The 27,771-nt window shown below is 47.2% G+C and overlaps 1 protein-coding gene across 1 annotated transcript in view; it reads right to left on the reverse strand.

The window, feature by feature from the left end:
* Positions 1-27,771, reverse strand: part of LOC141105413 (asialoglycoprotein receptor 2-like) — a 42,939-nt gene that overhangs the window by 7,401 nt on the left and 7,767 nt on the right. Inside the window, exons 3-5 of the mRNA XM_073595276.1 lie at positions 26,477-26,545; positions 13,618-13,683; positions 11,836-11,987 (exon numbers count right to left, since the gene is read on the reverse strand). Of these exons, the coding sequence (XP_073451377.1) occupies positions 11,836-11,987; positions 13,618-13,683; positions 26,477-26,545 (287 nt within the window). The remainder of the gene's footprint in view (positions 1-11,835; positions 11,988-13,617; positions 13,684-26,476; positions 26,546-27,771) is intronic.

Here is a 27,771-nt window from a genome sequence, read left to right on the forward strand (position 1 = left end):
AATCACTGCTCGTGAAAAAACGGCCGTTTTTAAAACTTTTTTTTGCATTGATACATGTCCCCTGGGGCAGGACCCAGGTCCCCAAACACTTTTTATGACAATAACTTGCATATGAGCCTTTAAAATTAGCACTTTTGATTTCTCCCATAGACTTTTAAAGGGTGTTCCGTGGCATTCGAATTTGCCGCAAACACCCCAAATTGTTCGCTGTTCGGCGAACTTGCGAACAGCCAATGTTCGACTCGAACTCGAAGCTCATCCCTATTTATTACACATGAAGGAGAGTATATTATTATTTGCACTAGATTGTCTATGTTGTATGTTATATACCTATCATCACTTTTGAGTAAGCGTCACATTATTTATTATATCATTAGCACAGTGTGGGAACACCATTTACGTTGGCAGCTGCTTAGTTTTTTATATTGATTCACTTGGTTTGCTCATTAGTACTTACACTTCACTGACAGAAACAAACTTTTTTTTTTGTAAAAAAGTACAGTATGTGATCTGACACTTGTAGGCAGGACTGGGACAAAAATTATGGCCTGGACTTCATCCAGACCGGCCCACTTTAATTTTGCAAACACGCACAAAAACAAGTGAAGTGGGAGGGCTAATGTCATGCAGGAACATTGCTACAGCTTAATTGGCTGGAATTTCAGAAGCCGGCATCGCTGCACAGCCATTTGCAGCCTTTCAGCAATGCAGTGGCGCTGAGGCTGAGCCGGGTTGCACACTATGAAGTGAGGTGATGGGCAGTGCGGATGACAGGTCTCTCTTATACCGGCCGGCAACTCCGATGGCCACCCAAGCCCACCCCCCCCTCTTCACTAGCCATTAGCTGTTTATTTCTCTTATATCAAGGGTGCTGAATTAAAATTTACGGGGGGTCCAGTCAGAAAAATTTTCTTCCAGCGGAGGTCATATTGGTGCTATGACTCCACATGATATCCTCCACATCACAGCTTCCCGTGCACATCTCAGTGCCCCACACACCCTGCACACACCTTTAGGGCCAACACACATCACACTTTGTGCTTTTTATGTTTCAACTTTATTGAAATATCAAAATACATTTCATTCATTTTTATTCACTGCAGCCCGGTTGCGGTGCATAGAAACAGTATGCATTTTGCACCACACTGCTCAGCACTCAGGGGCGCTGTTGTAGTGTGAACAGGACACATAGAAAACAATTGTTTTCTATTGCCCATGCAGAGACCTGTGTTTTTCTAGTGCAGAAATCACAGACCCCCTGTTACATCAGTGTCCTCAGTCCCTCCCTTCACATAACCCCCCGTTTTACATCAAAGGCTGCCTTAATCACAGACCACCCATTATAGACTGACCCATCACAGACTGACCCCACCCATCACAGACCCCCCATTACAGACTGACCTGACCCATCACAGACTCCCACCATCACAAACTTACCCCCCGAATCACAGACCCCCCATTACAGACTGACCCCCTCACAGACCCCCCATCACAGACTGACCTGACCCATCACAGACCTCCCCATCACAGACCCCCCCATCACAGACTGACCCACGCAAATGACAGACTACCCCCCCAACATCACAGACTGACCCCCCCATCAGAGACAGACTCCCCATCACAGACTGACCCCATCACAGACTGACCTGACCCATCACAGACCCCCCCCATTACAGACTGATCCCCCATCACAGACTGAGCCCCAAAATCACAGACAGACCTGACCCATCACAGACCCCCCATCACAGACTGATCCCCCATTACAGACTAACCTCCTCCACCTTTCGTTTGAAAATTCCCCCATAGATGCTCAATAGGGTTTAGGTCTGGAGACATGCTTGGCCAGTCCATCACCTTTACCCTCAGCTTCTTTAGCAAGGCAGTGGTCATCTTGGAGGTGTGTTTGGGGTTGTTATCATGTTGGAATACTGCCCTGCGGCCCAGTCTCCGAAGGGAGGGGATCATGTTCTGCTTCAGTATGTCACAGTACATGTTGTTATTCATGGTTCCCTCAATGAACTGTAGCTCCCCAGTGCTGGCAGCACTCATGCAGCCCCAGACCATGACACTCCCACCACCATGCTTGACTGTAGACAAGACACCCTTGTCTTTGTACTCCTCCCCTGGTTGCCGCCACACATGCTTGACACCATCTGAACCAAATAAGTTTATCTTGGTCGCATCAGACCTCAGGACATGGTTCCAGTAATCCATGTCCTTAGTCTGCTTGTCTTCAGCAAACTGTTTGCAGGCTTTCTTGTGCATCATCTTTAGAAGAGGCTTCCTTCTGGGACAACAGCCATGCATACCAATTTGATGCAGTGTGCGGCGTATGGTCTGAGCACCCACCCCTTCAACCTCTGCAGCAATGCTGGCAGCACTCATACGTCTATTATCCAAAGACAACCTCTGGATATGACGCTGAGCAGGTGCACTCAACTTCTCTGGTTGACCATGACAAGGCCTGTTCTGTGTGGAACCTGTCCTGTTAAACTGGTGTATGGTCTTGGCCACCGTGCAGCAGCTCAGTTTCAGGGTCTTGGCAATCTTCTTCTGGCCTAGGACATCTTTATGTAGAGCAACAATTTTTTTTTTCAGACCCTCAGAGAGTGCTTTGCTATGAGATGCCATGTTGAGCTTCCAGTGACCAGTATGAGAGAGTGAGAGCGATAACACCAAATTTAACACACCTGCTCCCCATTCACACCTGAGACCTTGTAACACTAACGAGTCACATGACACCGGGGAGGGAAAATGGCTAATTGGGCCTAATTTGGAAATTTATACTTAGGGGTGTACTCACTTTTGTTGCTAGTGGTTTAGACATTAATGGCTGTTGAGTTATTTTGAGGGGACAGCAAATTTACACTGTTATACAAGCTGTACACTCACTACTTTACATTGTAGCAAAGTGTCATTTCTTCAGTGTTGTCACATGAAAAGATAGAAGAAAATATTTACAAAAATGTGAGGGGTGTACTCACTTTTGTGAGACACTGTATGTAGGGGTCAGTAGTAAGTAATGCAGTGTGCAGTAGTTCATAGTCAGTAACGCAGAGTGCAGAGGTCAGTATCAAGTAATGCAGGAAAATCTCAGAAGTATGTGGGAATCACCTAGATGCTACACAGATTGTATGCAAGATTTTTATCTGACTGTGTCCGGCCAGCTGGATTTTGGGTGAACCTAGCTCTAGTGGTGGCTGACAATGTTGCAAGCTATTTCACAGCCTTGCTTTACCATCCCAAAGGAACCCCTTTTCTCATCCCTCCTCCAAACGAGAGTCTCTCTTTAGTTAGTAAGTTACTGTGAGCGTGATCCTCATGACACACTACTATATGTGACTTATGTATCTTATTCCAAGGAAAACGTTTTGCTACATCTATGTGTAGGTATAGAAATAGGCCAAATTACCAGTGTTTTACCCTGTGGTATAAGCTGGTGGGTTTGATTGGCATGGGAGGTTGATTAGGATAGAAGAAGGTGTGGCCACCTACACTCTGCCTGTATAGTTTCCTCCATTTTCTAAGACTTAATCTGGAAAATGGGAGGAATAAGGGAATAGAGTGGCAGGTAGTTCTGGAAGATCCCTCTGGACCAATCATTAATTTGCTTGGGCAGAGGCGGGACTTCTATATAAGGCAAGGTCACATGCTTTTTAGGTGTGGTTGGTCAATGGGAGATTGGAGACCCAAAGGGAAGGATGTAGAGACGAGTACAGCTTCGGTGCTCTCCCCTGCGGGGGAGAGGAAGGGAAATCTGTATGCGGAGAAGAGATTACAGGACATTCTTCTTGGAGGTTGCTAATATTGACAGACACAAGGACTGGGAGAGGATCCTCTATGTGCTTCATGGATGATCGCTCGGTAACACACATGAGTGTAACCCAGGAGAACAGTGCTTCTAAAAGACTTTATAGGGATTAGTGTGCGGGTTCAGGAGAACAGGGCTGGGCCTTAGCGAACTAATACCCTGGAGGAATCCAAAAGTCATCTCTTGGACTTTATTCAGAGTATCGTTCATAGAGTTAAACTAGAAGTGCTGTGCAGTCAGGAAAAGGTGACTAACAGGAGGAAGAGGAGATGCATTACACGATATGGAACTGGTGCAAGATGGAAGTTTTATTCACAAAGGCTTCATATATTCTGGATGGAATGTTGTATTCTCATCGTTTAAATCATTGGAAGTTATTCAGAGTGACTTTTCAATGTAATGCAGCATTAAACACCAGAAGCAAGAATAAAGTTGTATAAAGTTTAACTGTTCATGGACTGTATGTCGTGTCAATTCTGTGAGGGATAGGGGTAACGGGAACACACTTCAGGGAAGAACGAACTATTAGCAGCTTCTACGGGAGTAGTGCGCTTCATATGTAACAATAATGACTATGGCATTAACTATGGCTTGTGGCCTGCTATCCCATTAACCCCCACACCTCCCTAATAACCACTCAACACTGGAATGGGGTAAATTGGCCATAGCAGCCATTTTATTAACCAAAATATAAATAATTAACATAATTAACATAATAACAAAATAAACCTTTTTTAATATATCTCCAGTTTTATCACAAAATGTAGCACAAGGTCCCCCATAGGCATAACCCATAACTGTACCTGCTAGTCATATTTAGGCCTCCAGTCGTGGAAACCCCAACTCGGAGACGACTAGCAGGTACCCATATACCAACTAGGAGCCGTAACTCATACGGGTCCCTACACCATGCCTTTTTTGCTGAAACAGGACCTTTTACCCCGCCACACCACTCAAACCTCACACCTTAGGTTTGAGCGGACCTCCACACCCGCAGGGCCCTTTGTATCCCTCCCTCCAAACCCAGACACCACATATCGATCCCGACAGCGTTCAAATGAACACCATCCCCACGTAGGTATCTCCAAGTTTCCCCTTCCAACTCATGGTGCCGTACTGCCAAACTCCCATTACGCATAAAAAATCTGGACACTGCCCTATTTACCTTAGCCCGTGCCATATTAATGCCAACCACTGACCTGGCCCACCTCCATTGAGTGCGTGCTACTATATCAGACCATACGATTGTCAGGTCAGGGTAATCAACTCAAAGTCGCAGGAAGTCAAACTTTATATCTCTTATTAACTCCCTCATGGACCGCAAACCTAAATCGTTCCCCCCTGCATGTACCACTAACACATCGGGTGGCCTATCTAACCTGGCATAACGATCAAACTCAGGAACTATTCTGCTTCACAATAAACCTGGCATCCCAATCCACCGGACCACTGCTTTATTTCTGGGGATGCCCAATTGCCGACCGTCAGGCCGTACATCCACTCTTCTCGCTCCCCAGTGGACATATGAGTGGCCCATTATCCATATTAAGCAGGGGGCCCGTACTGAAAAAAGAAACAACACCATACACATAGCAACAGGACAAACCATACCGCCCTCCCCCTTAAGATAACAGAGAGGACAAACAGTACAACTTACATGCACAAAATTCACCCACACCACAACACTCACTCAAAGCAATTGAGGACGCACATATAGGCGGTACCGCCGCGATTCCCATCTCCCAATTTGCCGCAAAGCCCCCTCACTCAAACCCCAACGTGCCGCCTCTGTTGGGGCCCCATTACGAAATGAATGAGAAGCAAAATCTGATGGACAAAATCCCAACACCCCCAAACACTTCCAAAACACAGCTGTAAATTGGTACCTCGACAAGGCCAAACCATCCGCATGCAAGAGCAGGGGTCCAACCTTGGGTGGGCGTGATTCCAAAAAATGTGATACCACCTGCACCGGACAGGCCGGTGACCCAGTTATGCCATACAACTCAACCCTCTCTCCCCTCCCCACTTTGTCGGTCTTGGACCTATGAATCCAAAAAAACACTGAAGTACTGCTGCAATGGACGTCAGCCAACTGCAATCCATCCAACCCCTTTCTGGACGAGGAAACTAATTCCCCAATCCGCAATGCTCCAAAAAATGCCAAAGAAAAAGCGGTCTGAAACAAAAGAGCCTCATATCCTGACAAACACACTGCCGGCAGCACCCTGAACAAAGAGCCTAACAACTCAAAAGACACCAGACAGCGCCCATCCACCGTCCAACGCCCCCTGCGGTATCCCTTTACCGCCTGTCGCACCAAAAAATCTTTGGTGAAATCCCTCTGACCCATCAACTTAAACAAAAACGCCACCCCTGCCAGTTTTCTATTCAACACCGACACTGAAACTCCCAACTCTACATTCCGACCTATAAAGTACAACACCAGAAACCCAATCTCCCCATCAGCAACTGCCCCACCCAAACTCCTTACCAGTCCGTACCATTCCTCCCATGTTTTCGAATACATCGCCCAGGTAACCTCACTCACCGACCTCCGAATCAGCGTTGCCGTCACTCTAAGGCAATCTGCCACAGCTGAGCTGGACAAGGAACTCCCAATTGCATCACTACCGGAGCCAATAATCGGAACTTGTCCCACTAAAACCGAGAAAGAGCATCGGCCAATGAATTAGTGCACCCTGGGACATGTACCGCATATATAAACGCATTGCAACGCAAACATGTCAACACCAGATGCCTCAACAGACGCACTACCGGTGGCGACGAAGCTGACAAGCTATTGATAGCCTGCACCACAGCCATATTATCACAGTTAAATCGAATCTTCTTATTGACAAACTGAGAACCCCAGAGCTCTACTGCAAGAACGATCGGGAACAGTTTCAAAAGAGCCAAATTCCTAGTAAAGCCAGCCTCCCGCCATTCCAACGGCCATGGGCTCGCACTCCACTTCCCCCGAAATATGCTCCATAACCCGCTGACCCCGCAGCGTCGGTAAACAGCTCTAAATCAAGACTGGACAAGCTTCTGACATCCACACTGACCTGCCATTATAAGAATCCAAAAAGGTTTCCCAAACACCCAGGTTCGCCTTATGTTCCCTGGTCAAGCGAATGTGATACCCCGGAGCTCGAACCCCCGCCGTAGCCGCCGCCAGCTGGCGGTTGAAAACTCTACCCATCGGCATAATCCGACAGGCAAAGTTCAGCTTTCCCAGAAGCGACTGAAGTCGACGCAATGTCAACTTTCCCGCTCTCCGTGCTGACACCACTGCCGCCCTCAAGTCCGTAAACTTTTCTTCCGGTAGGCGGCACTCCATAGCCTCAGTATCAATCAGAATACCGAGGAAACAGAGGACTGTAGTTGGTCCCTCCGTCTTGTCCGCCGCCAGCGGAACGCCAAAATGTTCCGCCATGTGCTGAATCGTAGCCAACAAAATCCTACACTGATTACACTCGGCCAGCCCAACGCACAACAAATCATCCAAGTAGTGGATGACCGACGGAATCCCAGACACCTCTCTGACCACGCACTCAAAAAACGAACTAAAGGTTTCAAACAAAGAACATAAAATAGAGCACCCTATGGGCAATCATTGATCAACGAAGTAGTACCCTTTCCACTTACAACCAAGCAAGTGAAAACTATCAGGATGCACTGGTAACAAACGAAAAGTGGATTCAATATCCGTTTTCGCCAATAAAGCCCCCCGCCCATAGACCCGGACCCACCGTACCACAGCATCGAATGATGTATATGACACTGAGCATAGGTCCGCATCTATTGACTCGTTCACAGAACCCCCCTGGGATAGGACAAATGATGGATCAATCTAAACTTGTTGGGTTCCTTCTTGGAGACCACCCTCAATTGTGAAACCACTAGATTGTCCAGGGGCAAAGAAGCGGACGGACCCGCCATGCGGCCCAACTCGACCTCTTTTGCCAACTTTTGGGACACCACGTCCGGGCGAGCCAGCACCGACTTCAAATTGTCCATAGGCGGAGGGGGATGGGTGAGCTTACATGGAATCCGAAAACCCTCGGAGAATCCCGCGGCCAGCAACGCCGCCGCCTCCCACTTTGGATACCTACCTAGAAACGGACGCATCCTTGTTATGCTCACCGGAGTCCTCCCTTTTTCCTGCAAGGTCCCCTTGTTTACCCTTACCTCTTTGAGTACATCTATTGTTTGAATGGGAGCCCCCGCAGCCGGGGCACTCGTGTTTGAACTTGCAATTCGCTCCGAACTTGCAACTTCCTTCATTGAATGCCCAACAACACCCCTTATGTTTTCCGGCCGACTGTCCAGAGGAAGTAGATCCGCCAGCCCCCGACTGAAAAATCGCAGTCCAATAACGTGCCAAGGTCATGAGCCGCATCTAAAGACTAATGTCTTTGTGATCCCAACGCAAAGATGGACGTGTTGCTTTGCGCTGCCGGAACTGCTCGTCATACCTGAGCCAAGCCTCCGTAAACAGGATACGCCTCTCCGATCGCATCCAAATAGCAAAAGAGAGAGGAGCAATTCTCCGGTGCCTTTTCCCCTATAACGCTAGCTAGAATAGCAAACGCCTGCAACCAATTGGCAAACAACCTAGGAATGAGTCTATAGCTCCGCTTCTCTTCCTCCTCTTTCTTGCTATCATCCATCTTACCTCTGTCCAGATTACATTTTTCCAGCAGAAGGAGGGAAAAAATCTCCACATACTCACCACGCCAGATTTTCTCACGCACCTCCTGCTTGAGGTGCGCTCCGAGCGGCCCTTCAAAACAGACATATACCTCACATTTGGCTGCATCCGCCAAACATACCCGATCAACCTCCTTCTCCACCGACTTACCTGAGGCAGCCGGCGCCCCCAGGGGCGCTTGCAGCACATCATCCGCTGTCCCTGGTAATGTGCCATTGGCAACTGTCACAGGCCCTGACACACCCGTGTCATGAGTAGGAACCCAAGCCGCCGTTGGTGACCCGGCCCCCGGCAACGGGGCCAACCTCCCTAACACCTCTCTCAAACCCACCAGTAGCTGTGTCAGTTCCTGCGCTACCCCCAGCACCCGTCCTTAACGCAGACACACCATTCGACACACCCCCAGCTCCAGTTCCCTCAACCACAGGCATACACACAGAAGAACAAGAAGGTTGGCCTAAGGGCCGCTTATCAGGCTGCCACGGATTAGGACCTCAACGAGCCGTCATCACGCTCTCCACCGTTGCTGGCAACACTGACTCGTCACCGCTCTCATCTTCCAGCTCACCTTCGGATAAGGTAGCGTCGTCGCGATCATCTGTGCAGCCCCAGCTCGTGACACCTGAATGCTGATGGGCGCCAGTACGGCCGCCCGTGACGTCACCTTCCAGGAATGCCCGGGCTGTTCCTCTGCATTGACCAGTTGGGCAGTCACCCCAGCTGGGCTGGATGAAGCCGCTCTCCCCGCACTTCTCACCGTCCGACCACAAACAACTCTAATCGCAGCGCTGCCATCCAGCTCCCTCTCTCCTGACATCTCCCCCATGGAGGGGACGCCAGTCGCTCCAGGCATCAAGCCGGTTCCCGAGGACCCTTCTCTCCCCCGCTGAGCCACTCGGGTGGCCGCAGGGCCAGTACCAGGAACCGCAGAGTGAGTCTGTTCACTCGAAGGATGGGTGATATCCTGCATCCATCCCTCATCCCGTAAGTCCCAACTGAGCTGAGGATTTCTCCCGGCCCACACCGACGCGCCGTGTGTCTGGTGCATCCGTGCTGGTACTGGAGGGTCCCTGGAGGGCATCTCAGTGGGGCTCCTAGTGCAGCGCCGGACCCTGGGAGATACCTCCGGGCTAAGGCGCTCCGGAGGCCTAGATCTCCGAGGCCGAGTCACTGTGGGGGGGGGTGCGGATGTATTACCCCCTGCCCCAGGTCCCATTAGCAGATTCCTAACCTGAGCATTCAGCCAGTCAGTGCCGTGCACCGCCGCCACGGCCCGCAGCTGCTCCATCAGCTGTTCCACCTCCCCCATTTTATCCTATTCTATCCAGGATGAAGCAGCAGGGAAGGAGAAGTAAGTTCCTTACCCTCGAGTCTATTGACTCCTCCCCTTCCTTTCCACTAACTTTTCCACCGCTCTTCCCCTTCCTGTCTGCCCTCCCACTCACAGTTACCACCCCTTTCCTATCCCCATACAAGCCCCATTAACCCCTGTCATGCCGGCCTTGTGCTAAATTACCTTTCAGGTAATGCTCCAGGCCTTTCTATACATTGCTAGCATTTTTAAATCATGTGAATTAGATATTAAAAATCACCCTTGTGGCAAATTTATTCTCACATCTATTTCCATGTTATACCATACCCAGGGCCGTCTTTAATATTGATTGGACCCTGGGCAAACATTTTCTTGGGCCCCCTTCCATGCATTTTCACTCTCCACTTGCCTGCACACTATGGACTGGGGTGGTGAGGGGACCCATCAATAGACAAAAAACTCCTAGGGATCCTAGAACTCCTGGGATCAGTTTCAGTGCTGGGGGGGAGGGGAGGGTGTGATCAATGGCAATGCTGATTTTTTTTTTTACATACTACCAATATAAAGAGGATTTTTAACACTGGCCACCAATGTAATAGGGGTTTACACTGACCACTAATGTAATAGAAGCATTCACAGTAACCACCAATGTAAGAAGGGGGACCGTCACATTGGCCACTAGTGTGAATAAAATGATTGTACACCAAGTCCCAATGTAATGAGAAGGTTTACAATGACCACCAATGTAGAGGGGATTTACACTGACCACTAATGTAATAGGAGCATTCACAGTAACCACCAATGTAAGGAGGGATTTACACTGACCACTAATGTAAGGGGACCTTCGCACACTGGCCACTAGTGTGAATGAAAGGATTCTACACCAAGTCCCAATGTAATGAAAAAATTTACATTAAATTTAAAGGTTTGCTCCTTACATATGAATGCCGATCCGCGGCTATTTACATATGAATGCTGGTTATTTACATGTAAACATAGGGTATGCAGGTGTGTCTTCTGTACACAATAGGGCAAAGCATTAGTAGCAGCACTTTACACTGAGATATCGGGACACAGCACGGGACTAAAATTTCAAAGGACAAGGGAAATTTAAATAGGTATAGTTGGCAAGTATGAGGTAGCTGCTTTGGGCCCCACAACAATGACATGGCAGGCAAAGAGGGTGTTTCACCGCTCAGGTGGACACAGTTCCAGGTGTAAGATTGATGTAGGATTTCCAGAGTAGAAGAGTTCCAGGTGCTGGCTGAATGCTAAATGGAAGAGGCTTGAAATGAGAAGATCTGGATGCCGCACACCGGATGTAGTAGAAAACTTGACTTTATTAGAAAGATGGGATCATCAAAAATACAAGACCAGTGCTTACTCATAGCCTTATGCCGCGTACACACGGTCGGACTTTTCGTCTACAAAAGTCCAACGGACGCTGACGGACTAAAGCTGGCTGGTAATCCGATCGTGTGTGGGCTTCTCCGGACTTTCAACTGACTTTTTTAGCCTCAAATCCGACGGACTTTAGATTTGAAACATGCTTCAAATCTTTACGTCGTAAGTACGACGGACCCCGAAATCCGCTCGTCTGTGTGCTAGTCCGACGGACAAAAACCCATGCTAGGGCAGCTATTGGCTACTGGCTATGAACTTCCTTATTTTAGTCCGGTGTACGTCATCACGTACGAATCCGTCGGACTTTTGTGTGGTCGTGTGTAGGCAAGTCCGTTCGTAAGAAAGTCTGCCGCAAGTCCGCCGAAGGTACGTCGGAAGTATGTCGGACAGGCTGTCGGACTTTTGTAGACGAAAAGTCCGACCGTGTGTACGCGGCATTAGTCTTGTATTTTTGATGATCCCATCTTTCTAATAAAGTCAAGTTTTCTACTACATCCGGTGTGCGGCATCCAGATCTTCTCATTTCAAACAATGACATGGCCCAGGGCAGCTGCCCCTTTTGCCATGCCTTAAAGACAGCCCTGACCATACCTGCTGTTCCCGATCCTCTATGACCAGTAGATGGGCTCTCATCCCTTCACACACTTCCCGGCTCTCATTCCATGTTCTGTATCCTCTGCCAGATGAAATGTAATAGCAGTTCTCTCTGTCCCACAACCAACCACCGGGACACACCATGCATTCTATAAGAAAATATTTAAGAAAATTGAGGCAAATATGTGAACATCAGACCAGGATGTAATAAACATGTTTTAAGGCAAGGTGCAGTTTATAGGGAAGCATTAGGATGTTTTTATTCCACAAAATACATTTTGTACGCCCGTCTGCCCTGTCTCCTGCTAGCCAGCCTTCATCCCAAAGTTTCCTATCTAAACCAGTCCCATCTGTTTCTCTTCAGGCCTTACTTTAGATCACGTTGGTATCTGTCTTGTGGGTGTTGTCTGAACCATCCTGGCATCTTAGTGCCTGGTCTACAAGCCCTACTGGCACAGTATAGTGCTGGGAGTTGGGAGATGCATATGCTCCTTATCCATAATAATAATAATTTAATGATTAAGTCCCACTTTAATTTTTCCATTGCGAGGATCTGTCCCCAGTAATGATTTTCTGCACCTACACACATGTGCTGTGCAAAAAATTGCACTTCTTCCTGCATACCTCCCAACATTTTGAGATGGGAATGAGGGACACCTACTAGCAAATGTATGTAGGCATAGGACACGCCTCTCCTGTCACACCCCCTTAAAGGAGAATTAACCCCCCAAAAAAAGGTTAATTAAATCCACAAGGGCTTTTTTTTTACCACTACTATTCCCTTATAATTGGCTTTCAAAATGTACAAATGAAGCAATTTAGAAAACAGATGAAAGGTTTAGCACTGGGAAACACTTTTTGAAAGATAACAAGTGCCTTTTATATACAACTATAGAGATCGGACCAAAATGAGGGACAAATGAGGAGGAATGAGGGACAGAGGGACATTTCTCAAAATCAGGGACAGTCCCTCAAAATCAGGGACAGTTAGGAGGTATGTTAAAATCACTGCCCCTGAAAAAAACAGTAGTTTTTAAAACTTTTTTTTGCATTGATACATGTCCCCTGTTCGGCTCATTCCTATTGGCCAGGCATCCTAATCCAGCAAACAGCTTCCCTGCACGGATTCAAACAGGAAAGCCTTACTTTGAGTCCACTCAAGGTTCTCATTTGACCCCCAAAACACGTTGGCTGTCTTTTAATACAACATCAATCAATGAATTTGGACATTTTTATCTTTTGGTCTGGCACTCCTTCTATATATGCACATCTTTTTTTGGTAACCTGCTGGAGTACCCACAGTAGGGTAGCCTGTGAGCAGCCCAACCTGAGCCAGTGGGCTCTTCAATTGTTTTTTCACCTAAAACTTATATCAAAGTCCCAGTACCTCTTGGATGCCCTATTTTTTCGATGGAGTCTAATGGCCAGCAAAGGCAATGTTAGCTAGGATTCATCTGTTATTAATAATAATAATTATGATAATAATAATAATAATAATAACAACAACAATAATCTGGGTCTAAGGTGCGTTTCTTGTCTGTTCCTCAAATGTATCTGTTCCTTGAGTGGGCAGGAAGCAGGGCAACCCTTCTGTAAGGCCAATCTGGGTTATGGATTCAAACTTTACAACCATGTCTCACATACCCTTCTCTTTTTTCCATGACCCAATAGATGTACTTAAATTTATTGTGGATAGATGCATGCACTGCCCTTCTGTATCATTATATATTCACTACATGGTAACAATCATATGGCCACCCGTTAGTGAATAGGACATACCACTGGTGTTTCCACAGATCTTTTCTCTTAGGTCCATCATCTTTTTCTCTTGATCACGTTGATAAGCTTTAAAGAATGAAAGAAACATAAAACATATTTTCCATAGGTGTACATGGACATGCACATGGGCATACTGAGTTTAACAATGCAAAACACAAGATATTTCTGGCAGCTAGAGTCAGTGCATTAACACAGCCTATTGTCAGGCAGGGGAAATTTACTGATGTATAGCAAAATGTGTGCATGGAGCAAACTATACTCCTGCATTCAGATCTGTAGCAAAAAAAAAAAAGCTGTTGTATTTTGTGGTCGTGTGCATGAACCCTAAAACTAGCACACAACGGCATGAAGTGGTCTTCGTCTCCCTGGAGTTCAGCTTTAAATTCAAAACATTCTACTTTAAACATTTGCATTCGCAATGCCTATTTTGATTTTAAAAATAATACTTTTACTTGATCAAAATGTAATCTGTCGCAACCTGTATTTGAAACCCTCTAATTCTTTATGCCCCGTACACACGGTCGGACATTGATCGGACATTCCGACAACAAAATCCTAGGATTTTTTCCGACGGATGTTGGCTCAAACTTGTCTTGCATACACACGGTCACACAAAGTTGTCGGAAAATCCGATCGTTCTAAACGCGGTGACGTAAAACACGTACGTCGGGACTATAAACGGGGCAGTAGCCAATAGCTTTCATCTCTTTATTTATTCTGAGCATGCGTGGCACTTTGTCCGTCAGATTTGTGTAGACACGATCGGAATTTCCGACAACGGATTTTGTTGTCGGAAAATTTTATAGCCTGCTCTCAAACTTTGTGTGTCGGAAAATCCGATGGAAAATGTGTGATGGAGCCCACACACGGTCGGAATTTCCCACAACAAGGTCCTATCACACATTTTCCGTCAGAAAATCCGACCATGTGTACGGGGCATAACACTTGTCCTTGAGCTTTGCATTCCTTTTTGTAGGGTAAATTGTTAAAGCAGAACTAAAGGCATTTTTTTGGAAAGATATGGGAGGATTATAACTCCTGTCAGTTTTTGGCCATTTGTATCCCATTGCAGAGATTTCCCTTCACTTCCTGTCCCATAGCCAATACACATAGCTCCCAACTGTCCCTGATTTTGAGGGACTGTCCCTGATTTGGAGCAATGTCCCTCTGTTCCTCTTTCCTCCTCATTTGTCCATCATTTTGGTCTGATCTATATAGTTGTATATAAAATGCACTTTTTAACTTTCAAAAAGTGTTTCCCAGCACTAAACCTTTCATCCAAATTCTAAATTGCTGCATTTGTAAATTTTAAAAGCCAATATAAATATCACTCGTGCTGAGTGATGAGAGAATCCCGGACACCGCAGAGGACCGACCGAGACATGAGCCACCCGCCCACTTCTCCTGTGTATGAGGGTTCTCCCGCTCCAGTGAGTTAGAAGGGGATGCTGATTGTAAACAGGATACATACACCAGCAGAGCCGGAAACGACAATTTGGGACGGTTACCAGGGGACACACAACAGTTCCATAACAAAGATATACATGCTGTTACCTTACAGCAGTAAGTGCATCCCTTCCATTGGTTTCGCTGGTGTGGCTGACGGTGAGATGACCCCTGGTGGATATCGATAGAAGCTCCCAATCTCTGTGTTTAAGATTGCCTGCTTGCTGTGACCCTCTGTAGTGGGGGGTCGTGGCCATCTGGTAAGGAGCAACCCCCTCTATCCCTGGTGGTGGACTCTGCTTTGCTGTCACTGATTGAATCACCATTTGGATTTTTTGTACCTTTCTGGGCAAATTGAACTTTTTAATCATATTGATTTTTCACTTATTGGATATTAAGGTGGATTATTATCAATATAAAGGAATAGTAGTGGTAAAAAAAAAAAATCTTGTAGATTTAATTAACCTTTTTTTTGGTTAATTCTCCTTTAAGGGGGTGTGACAGGGGGCGTGTCTTATGCCTATATACGTTTGCCAGTAGGTGTCCCTCATTCCCATCTCAAAATGTTGGGAGGTATACAATACAGGACATGGGCAGAAATTCCTGCAAAGTGAGGGGATCCCGGGGTGTCACCAAAACGAGTGTTCCCTCTACCTCTCCTCTATTACTATTCTGGTGTCAACCCAAAATTTGGGATTTTCTTTTACTTTCACTTTCCATGATAACAATAAAGAGGACAAATAGAGAGGGGGAATCTCCCTAATGGGGACACAGACAGGAATAAAACCTGACAAGGGATATTACCCCTCTCCTCTCCATCCAAAACTAAACATTTTGCCTTTAGCAGTGGCGGTGCGTACATAAAGGGTTCAGGAGCGATGCCCCCTCTCTCCTGGCACCGCTCTATCACCATAGATAGATTCATGCGTTGCATGAATCTATCTATGGTTGCTGCTAACACCCCCTATTCAGGTGTCCGGCCCCTGAATTACAGCAGCAGGGGTGTTTTTTGGAAGCACCTGATTAGAGCCGTAGGCTCTAATAGGCGATCAAATAGGTGAACAGCGGGCACAATGCTGTGCGTTCGCTGTTCACTCATCTGTGTATTAGCAAAGCGAAGGAATTCGCTTTGCTAACACTGAACCGCCTCTCAGCCAATCAGGTGCTTGGGTCTGTTACCTGTCACCTGATTGGCTTAAACGTCAGGCGCTGTGATTGGATATCTGATAGAGAGGATGGAAGAAGACATCGAGGAGCGTGCAGGACACTGCCGCTGACCCGCTGCGAGACAGGTAAGTTCCGGGTGACGCACACCGGCAGCATTTAATGGGGCACAGTAGCGGCTATTGATGGGCACACTGGCAGCATTCGATGGGGCAGAGTAGTGGCAATTGATGGGCACACTGGCAGCATTTGATGGGGCACACTGGGGGAAATTGATGGGCACATTGGCAGCAATTGATGGGCACAGTGGCAGCAATTGATGGGCAGAGTGGCAGCAATTGATGGGTACAGTAGCTTCATTTGATGGCACAGTGGCTGCGCTTGATGGGCACAGTGGCTGCATTTGACGGCACAGTGACAGCAATTGATGTTTTTTTTTTCAGTGTGTTTGTGCGCCCCCCAAAAATTTTGAGCACCAGCCACCACTGGCCTTTAGTGATACTTGAAGGAGCAACCAATAATGCCGCGTACACACGGTCGGACTTTTCGTCTACAAAAGTCCAACGGACGCTGACGGACTAAAGCTGGCTGGTAATCCGATCGTGTGTGGGCTTCTCCGGACTTTCAACGGACTTTTTTAGCCTCAAATCCGACGGACTTTAGATTTGAAACATGCTTCAAATCTTTACGTCGTAACTACGACGGACCCCGAAGTCCGCTCGTCTGTATGCTAGTCCGACGGACAAAAAAACGACGCATGCTCATAAGCAAAAACTAAACGGAAGCACTTGGTCTAGTAAAACTAGTGTTCGTATTGTAGGTAGCACATTCATCACGCTGCAAAATCTGTGATCGTTGAATGCAGCGCATTTTATTTCTTCTTTACGAATGCTCTAAAGAACGAAGGTGTTTTACTGTTCATAATCAGAGTTCTCCCAAACTGATTTCTGGATTCTTTTTCTCTTTGATCTCATGAATGATATAGTATGCTTTTTAAAAACAATGTTTCCATACTAATAATACTTTTTCCCCTTTTTTTTTTTTTTTTTAGGTTTGTAAAGTTACCACAAAGAACCCATTATTCTTTTTTTTTTTTTATAGTGATTATTTTTTAGTTTTTAGATAAAGTTAACCCAAAGCACCGTTTTTGGTTATGTAAATTTTTTTATTTTCAAGACTTACCACTTGAACATTATTAACATTAGTAATGTATTTTTGGTGTGTTTTTTCCAAACTCAATGAGATTGTTGTCCCTTGTTAATTTAACATTGTGTGTAAAATCAATGATTTAAAAGAAAACACATAAAGTCTTTTGCTAAACTCAAAAAAGATCCATTTATACATGGTCAAAATAAAATAAAGAGGAAGTCAACGCTGGAAAAAGTCGGTGTACCAGAAAATTGGGATCTTGCGGAGTCCATATAAGAGGGAGCACAATCTGGTCCAAGAATCCCAGAGATCAACAGCACCAGCAGATGATCTAGATGTCCCCAGACTGTGGTCCTACAACAGCCTGCGTCTTCTGTCAGACCAGACTGAACCCAGGTCATCACTTTCTTCTCTTCCCTGCAGCCTTTCCTCCACGCTGCCCTGCAGCCTTCCCTGTAGCCTTCTTTTGAGGCTGTGGCTCTGGTGTTTCAGTTGTGGCAAGAGGAGGAGGAGGAGGAGGAGGAGGAGGAGGAGGAGGAGGAGGAGGGGGGGCTGCCTCATGTAGTTGGGTGTTTTGTGTTAGCGTGCCCTGCAGCCCCTTATGGATTGTTTCCCCAAATAGGCGCTCACAAATGAGGCGCTGCTCCCAATCCATCTGAAGAAGCCTCCTTAAAAAACGGGTGGCCTCTTGCATGAGGCGCAGGGATGCGTCCTGTGTGACCATCCTCTTCCTGGCCCTTTTTTTGGGAAGGTGGAGGGGAGGCACTTGGGATTCGGTCAGGCTCCTACTGGGCCCAGCCACCTCACTTGGCCCAGCCACCTCACTGGGAGCAGCCACCTCACTGGGAGCAGCCACCTCACTGGGACCAGCCACCTCCTGCCTGACACTGGGCCCAGCCTCCTCCAGGATGATGGTGAATCCGGCCTCCTCCAGGCTGTCCATGGGCCCGGTCTCCTCCTGCCTGCCACTTTCCCCACATTCCTCCTGGATGGACTCATCCTGTGTATAAAAAAAGGACAATAGTTTGAGTATATTTTTTTGGGTTCATCAATGACACACAGTTTGCTTCTCATGAATAGCAAATTCAATGTGAATACATCTCTTTAATAAAAGAGTCTAATCAGACACCCTAATTATTTCAAGCAGGTGCCAAACATATTTAGCCACTACTGTCAATTGATATGTATACACAATTTTGAGTGCAAAATTATTTTAGACAATTATAACATCCAGTTAACATCATTAATATTAGTACAGTAAATATTTGTTAAAATAATTTACCTGACTCCAGATGGTCATATCTGGTTCATCCAGGATGGAAGACCCAGCTTGCTCCTCATCAGCCTCTGCTGGGGTGGAGGGAAGGGTGGAGGGAAGGGTGGAGGGAAGGGTTGAAAGTGATGGCCTGGCTTCATTCTGGTCATCCAGAAAACGGAGTTGATTGTAGTACCACAGCCTGGGTACATAAACATCATCTGCTGATGCTCCTGATCTCCTTGATTCCTGGATCTTCTTATGCTCCCTCTTATACATGTTCCTCAAGACCCCAATTTTCTTGAGCAATGTCTCCATTGTTGCTTCCGGGATGGTCGCCTGGACAAAGGCCAGAAGTCTCTCCAGCGTTGACTTCCTCACATGCTTTGCATAATACTGAGGGTGTTTCACCTCCCACAAATTCCTCATCTCTCGATATTTCGAAATAAAAGCTGTAAGGAACTCTGGATCCTTAAATAGGGGATTCATTATATCTGGAAAAGATGAAGTCACAAGACAAAAAACACTTTTATTATAGGTTTCTGCTAACCCCTCATCATCTTCTCCCTATGTAGGCCTCATCAATCTATCAAGCCATATAGGCCGCTTGCTACAAAGTCATGACCATAAAACCCAAAAAATATATATCTAAAATTACCTTCGTTTTGTAACGTCCTGGTCCACTATCACCTACCACAGAACGTACGTACGACACGTGCGCAAGGGCCCTCTTTATACACTACGCATGTGTGAAACTCCGCCTGCGTCGCCCGCCCCTGACGTTCGAAATTAACTCATGTTCTCCGCCCCCTAATTCGACGCACAGAACGTACGTACGACACGTGCGCAAGGCTCTTTATACACTACGCATGTGTGAAACTCCGCCTGCGTCGCCCGCCCCTGACGTTCGAAATTAACTCATGTTCTCCGCCCCCTAATTCGACGCACAGAACGTACGTACGACACGTGCGCAAGGCTCTTTATACACTACGCATGTGTGAAACTCCGCCTGCGTCGCCCGCCCCTGACGTTCGAAATTAACTCATGTTCTCCGCCCCCTAATTCGACGCACAGAACGTACGTACGACACGTGCGCAAGGCCCCTCTTTATACACTACGCATGTGTGAAACTCCGCCTGCGTCGCCCGCCCCTGACGTTCGATTTTAACTCATGTTCTCCGCCCATTTTTTGTTACGGCGCGTAGTGGAGTTAAATAATGGCGGAGACACCTGAAATGTTGACGACCTCAGGTAGTGGAGACAGCCCGGAGGCTGGAACGTCAACAAAATCTATGAGGCCTAGATTTAAGGCCTCTAATATGAGTTTTAAAGAGATGGTGGAGATGGTGGCCATTCTTCACAAAGACGACTATGATGGGAAGTATGGGCCGTACGCACGGCCAAATTTGCGCAAGGCCAAAATAATGGCGAAGGTCGTGGACACTTTGCAGGCATCTTTTGGGGTCCAGCGCTCCAAAGATCAATTGAGAAAAAGATGGTCTGACCTGAAACTCAGGAACGAGCGGACAATAAAACAAAGATTTCTCAATGCCAACTGACCAAACACACTGAAAAGCAGATACAAACCTCACAAGCACAGACTGAACAACAGTTAAAACGAACTGAAAAATACGAGTCTCACAAGCGCGAATCGTCTCTCACCAAACTTCTACTAACACGAGATAAACACGAGATTAGCAGAAGGAGCCCAAAGGGTGTCGTACGGGCTATTGAACTTCCGTTTTATAGTCTCGTCGGACTTGGTGTACGTCACCGCGTACTAGGCTGTCGTACTTTTGTGTGGTCGTGTGTAGGCAAGTCCGTTCGTAAGAAAGTCTGCCGCAAGTCCGCCGAAGGTACGTCGGAAGTATGTCGGACAGGCTGTCGGACTTTTGTAGACGAAAAGTCCGACCGTGTGTACGCGGCATAAGGGTTCTCTATTGAATCTAGAGTTGTGAAGATAATGTGCCTAAATGGTACCTAGTGCAAGGATGGCTTTCAAGTGTGTTCTGTGTTTAACAGAGTATAAGGAAACTCATAGCAAAACTTTTTACTGGGCGTCATCATTATACACTCTCCAAATCCAGGTACACGTTTCTGAAGAAAGACACTTGGCTGGACACAATATGTATCTTTATCTACGGTCCCTTGTTAAGTTTAAAGTAATACTAAATGTTCACTTTTTATTTTCTAAATATGTTCCTTTAAGGTGGTGTACTGTTGGTTCAGTTACCTTTTCCTTCGTTTTCCTTTGTAAATGCTTTTTTTCTGTGTGTGAATTTTCAACTTCCTGTTCCTCCTCTAGAAGCTTGCCCCCATCATCCGAGCCGTTCTGGCTGGGGGTTAGTCAGCATGCTCGCCCCCTCCCTTGGGATTACATCCCTGCGGGGAGACGCTGTGTACGTTCACAGGCACGGGAGGCAGGGGAGCCATCCTTTAACCACTTGCTTACTGGGCACTTAATCCCCCCTCCTGCCCAGACCAATTTTCAGCTTTCAGCGCTGATGCACTTTGAATGACATTTGCGCGGTCATACAACACTGTACTCAAATGAAATTTTTATCATTTTTTTCCCACAAATAGAGCTTTCTTTTGGTGGTATTTAATCACAGCTGGGGTTTTTATTTTTTGCTAAACAAACAAAAAAGATGGAAATTTTTGAAACAAAAAAAAAATCATGTTTAATAGTTTGTTATAAAATTTTGCAAACAGGTAATTTTTCTCCTTCATTGATATGCACTGATGAGGCAGCACTGGTGGGCACTGATAGGCTGCACTGATGGGCATGGATAGGCACAGATAAGGCGGCACTGATAGGCACAGTTAAGGCGGCACTGATAGGCACAGTTAAGGCAGCACTGATGGGGACAGATAAGGCGGTACTGATGGGCACAGATAAGGCAGCACTGATGACCACTGATGGGCGCTGATGGGTGACATGGATGGGTGGCACAGATGGGTGGCACGGATAGGTGGCACTGATGGGCACTGATAGGTACCACTGATGGGGGGCACTGATGGGCGGCACTGATGGGCAGTGATGGGCGGCACTGATGGGCACTGGTAGGTGACAATGATGGGCACTGATAGTTGGCACTGATGTGCAGCACTGTTGTTGCACTGATGTGGGTGCTGATGGGTGGCACTGATGGGTGGCACTGTGGGCACTGATGGGTGACGCTGGTGGGCACTGGTAGGCGGCACTGCTGCCTATTGCTGTCACAGAAGATCGCCGTAATTGGGACTGATGTCCCAAACACGGCCGCCGGTGATCGTTTTTTTTTTCCTCCTCACGCTGTCAGCGCGAGGAGGAAAAATTGCCGATTACCAGCTCTGTTTACATCACATGATCAGCTGTCATTGGCTGACAGCTGATCATGTGGTAAGGGGTCGGAATCGAGCCCTTACTCTGATCTGTGATCAGGCGAGTCTCATAGACTCGCTGATCACCGTGCGCGCCCTGCAGGGGGCGCGCAGGCCGCTCGTGCACGGGACAACGTCAATAGACGTCGTCCCGGCAATGCAGATCCACGCTGTTGCCGTCATTTGGCAATGGCCTGGATCTGAAGCGGTTAAAGCCGTAACGTTACTACAGGGAGCACGCTCGAAAACCCCGTTGAGGAGAATATACAGAGAGGAAAGGAGGAAGTGCTGATAAAGCCTATTTATCTAACAAGTAATTAAAAAATTTTGTCAGAAATAACAGCTAGATTCATGATCTATATAGCATATAGATCAGATATTGCCAGAAAAAAATGTAGCTGTACAACCCCTTTAAGGCCTCATGCATACAGGGAGTTTTTTAAAGCTGATTTTAGAGTCTTTGATTCTTTAAATGGAGTAAAACCCAAACCAAAAACGTATTATATTGCAGCTTACCAATCATTAGATGTGGTGGTTGCATTCATTTTCTTTTTTTAGGCTTTTTTCACTCTGTTTTTACCGGGTGACCTGGCCAGTAACACACCTCCTGTACTACAGCTCCCCTACACTGGATGAGGGGGCACAGGAGGCACAGCAGAGAGCACCATTGTCAGTGTGAGGTGAGGGGAGTGTTAAATGTATTAGCAGATTTAAACACACTAACAAATTGAAGCTGAACTCCCTCTCATACTTTATAATCAGTTACAGCAAACATTTTTTCTTCCCTTTTGGGATAAAGTTTTTACATGAATAAATAAAAGCGGATCATTTTAACCACTTCAATACCAGGCACTTTCCTGCCCAGCTCAATTTTCAGCTTTCAGCGCTGTCTCACTTTGAATGGCAATTGCCCGGTCATGCAACACTGTAACCATGTGACATTTTTTTTTGTTTTTTTTTCCACACAAATAGAGCATTCTTTCTCACCTCGTCTTTCAGGACAGCACCTGGAGAGAGAGCGTAGCCCCACCCACTTTCCCAGGAAACACTGCAGTCAGTTTTCTTTTTAGACCGGACACTTCCACCATGGCCTCAGTTGTAGTGTTTCCTCCGACCATGATGGAGGTGCTGCAGGGAACCAAGGGTGTGCTACGCTCTCTCCAGGTGAAGACAGTATGAGGCATACCTGTTACTTTGTTTGTTTGTTCAGGCAGGCCAGCCCAGCATCTCCCCTTACATGAGGGGAATTCTCTGGTGTCTGCTCCCCTTCATACCCGGCGAGGGTTCAGGCTGCAGGGGGTCCCACTCTCATCAGACCAGCGCTGTGGGCTGTAAAGGAGGAGGACGTGCTTTACAGTGGTGAGCAGCGTCTCCTGTCTTTTCTTCAACCTCCATGCTTCTTCCGGGTCCCGGGTGGCGAGCGCGTCACTCCGACCGGGGGCGGGACTTACGGCAGCGCAACACGGCTTCCGGTTCCGGCCGCTGGAATGCAGGGGGAGGAGGTGGCCTCAGTTGGTGTTAAATTCCGGTCCTCGCTGCGGCGAAAGGACCAGGAAAATTAAAATAAAAGCAGCTGGATGCCGCTAGAACCTTGGCAAGCATGGAAGAGGAACAGACGGCGGTGGCAGGAGCAGGAGCCACTAACACCAGTCAGACTCAGGTAAGCAGGGGCAGAGGTCCCTCTACTTTATCTAAAGGGTCTTGTTTGTCCCTCCCTGGCTCCCCTGGGGGAATGCAAGGGAGCCTGCACCACTCTCCTTTTTTAACTCAATACTAAGGAAAGTGTGTTTATCTTATGCTTATGGTGACTCAATGGGGGAGAGTTGCTGAGAAAGCTGCGGTAACAAATAAAGGAGTTAAGGAGTTAGCTCTTCTCTTTGGCAGCTGGTTATTGTCTTTGATGGAGTAGAGCCGTTAAATCATTGTCATGTTTATGTATATATATGATTTAATAGAGGGCTTGTGTTGGTGTATTTCAGGCTAAAGCCAAAGAGAAAGTCAAACATTCCTCCCCTCCTCCTAAGAGGAAATGCCTGTCTTGCAAGAATACACTTAGGGTATCGTGGGGGGAGTTGAGGGCTGGGCAGCCATGTCTGTTCTAGGCCTCCTAATGTCCTCAATACCAGCAGTGCAATGGGCATGTCTCCATGAAAGAGATCTCCAGCAGACAATTCTCAGGAATTGGTCCTATGGAGAACCGCTGGAGAAATTGATAAGGATTCCCCTCAGGTTCAGAGAAAACCATGGTGGTGGAGGAGGCAGTCAAATTTGGACAGGGGTCAACTTTGGACTTTTCCCATAGAGCAAAGACTGACAACAGATGCAAGCTTCTGGGGTTGGGGTGCCCATCTGGACGGACAGATGGCCCAAGGAGCGTGGACAACCAGAGAGGACAGGAGATCCTCCAATTGAAGGGAGTTGAGGGCTATTCTCCTGGGAATATGGGCTTTCAGGGACCAAGTGCTGGGTCACCATATTCAGGTGTTGTCGGACAATGCCACAGCAGTGGCCTATATAACAAGACAGGGAGGCACAAGGAGCAGAGTGTTGCTTTCCTCAGTCCTCCAAATTATGTCCAGGGCGGAATCCAATCTAGCATCCCTGGCGGCGGTACATCTAAAGGGAGATCTGAATCAGATCGCAGATTTCCTAAGCAGGGAAAAGATACTGGAATCAGAGTGGAGTCTGAATACAGACATATTCCAGAGAATAACAGGAAGATGGGGAACTCCCCAAATAGATCTGTTTGCATCCCACTCCAATACAAAGGTAGAGACTTACTTCTCCCTGAACAGACGAGATCAAGCGGAAGGACTAGACGCGCTAGCGCAACCATGGACCTTCCACTTGTGCTACGCCTTTCCCCCCTTCCAAATGATTCCATTAGTACTAAAAAAGCTACAGAGGGAGTCTACAGCCATGATCTTAGTAGCCCCATTCTGGCCCAAAAGGGCATGGTTTTCAACCATACAGAAAATGGCGGTGGAACCCCACTGGTTTCTTCCCTTACAGAGAGACCTTCTGACCCAGGGGCCTCTTCAACACCCGAATATCGAGCACCTAAGATTAGCTGCTTGGTTACTGAGGAGCAGATCCTATAAAGTAAGGGCTTGTCTAATAAACTAGTTTTAACACTACTAGACAGCCGAAAGAAGGTCACTAGAAAGATTTACTTTAAGACATGCAAATGTTTTAATTCCTGGTGCGCAAGTAAAGTGTTTTCCCCAAGGGAAGTTGTTTCCGTGTTAGAATTCCTACACGAAGGAATGAAAAAAGGGTTGGCGACTAGCACCCTAAAGGTACAAGTGGTCACTCTTAAGGTGTTCCTGGAGAGACAATTATCCCAGGACCCGCTTATTATTAGATTTTTTAAGGCACTTATCAGAGCTAGGCCAGTACCTTTTAAGTTTTTCCCAAAATGGGACTTGTCTCTGGTATTACAGGGTCTGACTAAAAGACCCTTCGAACCTCTAGAAGAAGCAACAATCAAATTTTGGTAGCACTTCTAGTTGCAGTCACTTCAGCCAGGAGGGTGAACGAATTGCAAGCCTTGTCCATTATTGAACCTTTTTGTTCTATATTTCCAGACTGGGTAGTGCTGAGAACTGACCCGGGATTTTTACCTAAGGTTTCAACATTATACCACAGGTCACAGGAGATAGTTCTCCCGACTTTCTGTCCTTCACCATCCGGCACGAGGGAAAGAGACTTTCATAGCCTAGATGTAAGGAGATGTATAGTGAATTCAGAAAATCAAATTCACTGTTCATACTATTCTCTGGCCCACGTAAGGGATACAGTGCTTCCAAAAGCACCATAGTTAGGTGGCTACGAATGGCCATCAATGAAGCCTATAAAGCTTTAAGGGTAGATCCTCCCACAGGAGTGGGGCTAATTCAACCAGGGCAGTAGCAGCATCCTGGGCGGAACAGGCAGGGGCTTCTCCAGGATGGATCTGCAAGGCAGCTACGTGGACAAGCTTCTCCACTTTTACCCGCCATTACAGGTTGGATTTTCTCTCTGCATCAGAGCAGTCCTTTGGCAGAAAGGTCTTACAGGCGGTGGTCCCACCCTAGAGTAAGTACTCCTTTATCATCTCCAGGTGCTGTCCTGAAAGACGAGGTGAGAAAACCTTAGTTAGACTTATCGGTAACGGTATTTCTATGAGTCTTTCAGGACAGCACTGATGACCCTCCCTAAAGCATTATAAAGTATTATAAAATGTAGTGTTATTGCTATGTTCTGCTTATCTAATTTCAGCATGGCTGGAGGTACTCTTAAACAACGGAGGCCATGGTGCAAGTGTCTGGTCTATAAAGAAAACTGATTGCAGTGTTTCCTGAGAAAGTGGGTGGAGCTACGCTCTCTCTCCAGGTGCTGTCCTGAAAGAAATACCGTTACCGGTAAGTCTAACTAAGGTTTTTAGTTGTAATCACCACTGGGTTTATTTTAATTTTTCGCTAAACAAATAAAAAAAAATACCTGTAGACGGCTGGGTGCAGTTCATCCTTAGCTGGCGGTTCTCATTTTCCAAAGACTGACCTTTATAAACTGGAAGACACAAAGTCAGGAGACATAAAAGGTAGAATGAAACTCTTACTTGTTAGAAGGGTCATCGTTTATCACAGTGCAAATCAAAGAGAAGAATTATTTCCGAGGGTCTTTGTGTCCCTTCAACAACCAGTCAGATTCTACATTTCATTAGACAGTTTGATAAATGAGGCCCAGAGACTCTCCCTTCTTATGGATTGTGTCCTCTATACCAGGGGTCTCCAACCCCCGGGCTGCGGCCCACTACTGGGCCGTAGCGTCTCTGCAGCCAGGCCGTGGATGCGACGGGCGGCATGAGATAGCAGGGCGGGTGAGAGAGCCCGGCGCATCACAGAGGCGGGCGGGGAGAGAGCCTGGTGCATCACAGAGGCGGGCGTGTGAGAGAGCCGGGTGGATCACAGAGGCAGGCGGATGAGAGAAGCTGGCAAGCCGAGATGACATCATCTCTCTGCGCCCATCTCGCATCACAGCTCTTCCGCCCTCACAGCGCTGGTGTTGGAGGTGCGGCAGGGAGCAGAGACGAGGAGTATCTCTCACAGCCGGCCCCGCATCACCGCTCTCCTGCCCCCACTCAAGAACGACCACTGCACAGAGGCCTGCCTCTGTGCTAAATGAACCAGTGCCACCAATGCAGTGACAATCCACATCTGGTGGCACTGGCAGGTAGCGTGGCATTCATCTGGTGGCAGGCAGCGTGGCAAGTGGCATTCATCTGGTGGCAGGCAATGTGGCAAGTGGCATTCATCTGGTGGCAATAAGCGTGACAAGTGTTATTCCTCATCTGGTGGCAGGGGACGTGGAAAGTGGCATTCCTCATCTGGTGGCAGGCAGTTTAGCATTCCTTATCTGGTGGCAAATGACATTCCTCATTTGGTGGCAAGTGACATTCCTCATCTGGTGGCAGGCAGCATGGCAAGTGACATTCCTCATCTGGTGGCAAGCAGCGTGGCAAGTGGCATTTATCTGGTGGCAGGCAACGTGGCAAGCGGCATTCCTCATCTGGTGGCAGGCAGCGTGGCAAGTGACATTCATCTGGTGGCAGGCAGCATGGCAAGTGCATTCCTCATCTGGTGGCAGGGGACATTGCAAGTGACATTTCTCATCTCCTGGCAGGCAGCGTGGCAATGACAAGCTGCATCTGGTGGCAGGCGACGTGGCAAGTGCCATGCTCAGGGATCCCACTGATTCTGCATTATGGTGAGTTGAAATATTTAATTTTATATTAT

Source organism: Aquarana catesbeiana, linkage group LG08, assembly GCF_042186555.1.
Source record: "Aquarana catesbeiana isolate 2022-GZ linkage group LG08, ASM4218655v1, whole genome shotgun sequence".
Taxonomy (NCBI): Eukaryota; Metazoa; Chordata; class Amphibia; order Anura; family Ranidae; genus Aquarana; species Aquarana catesbeiana.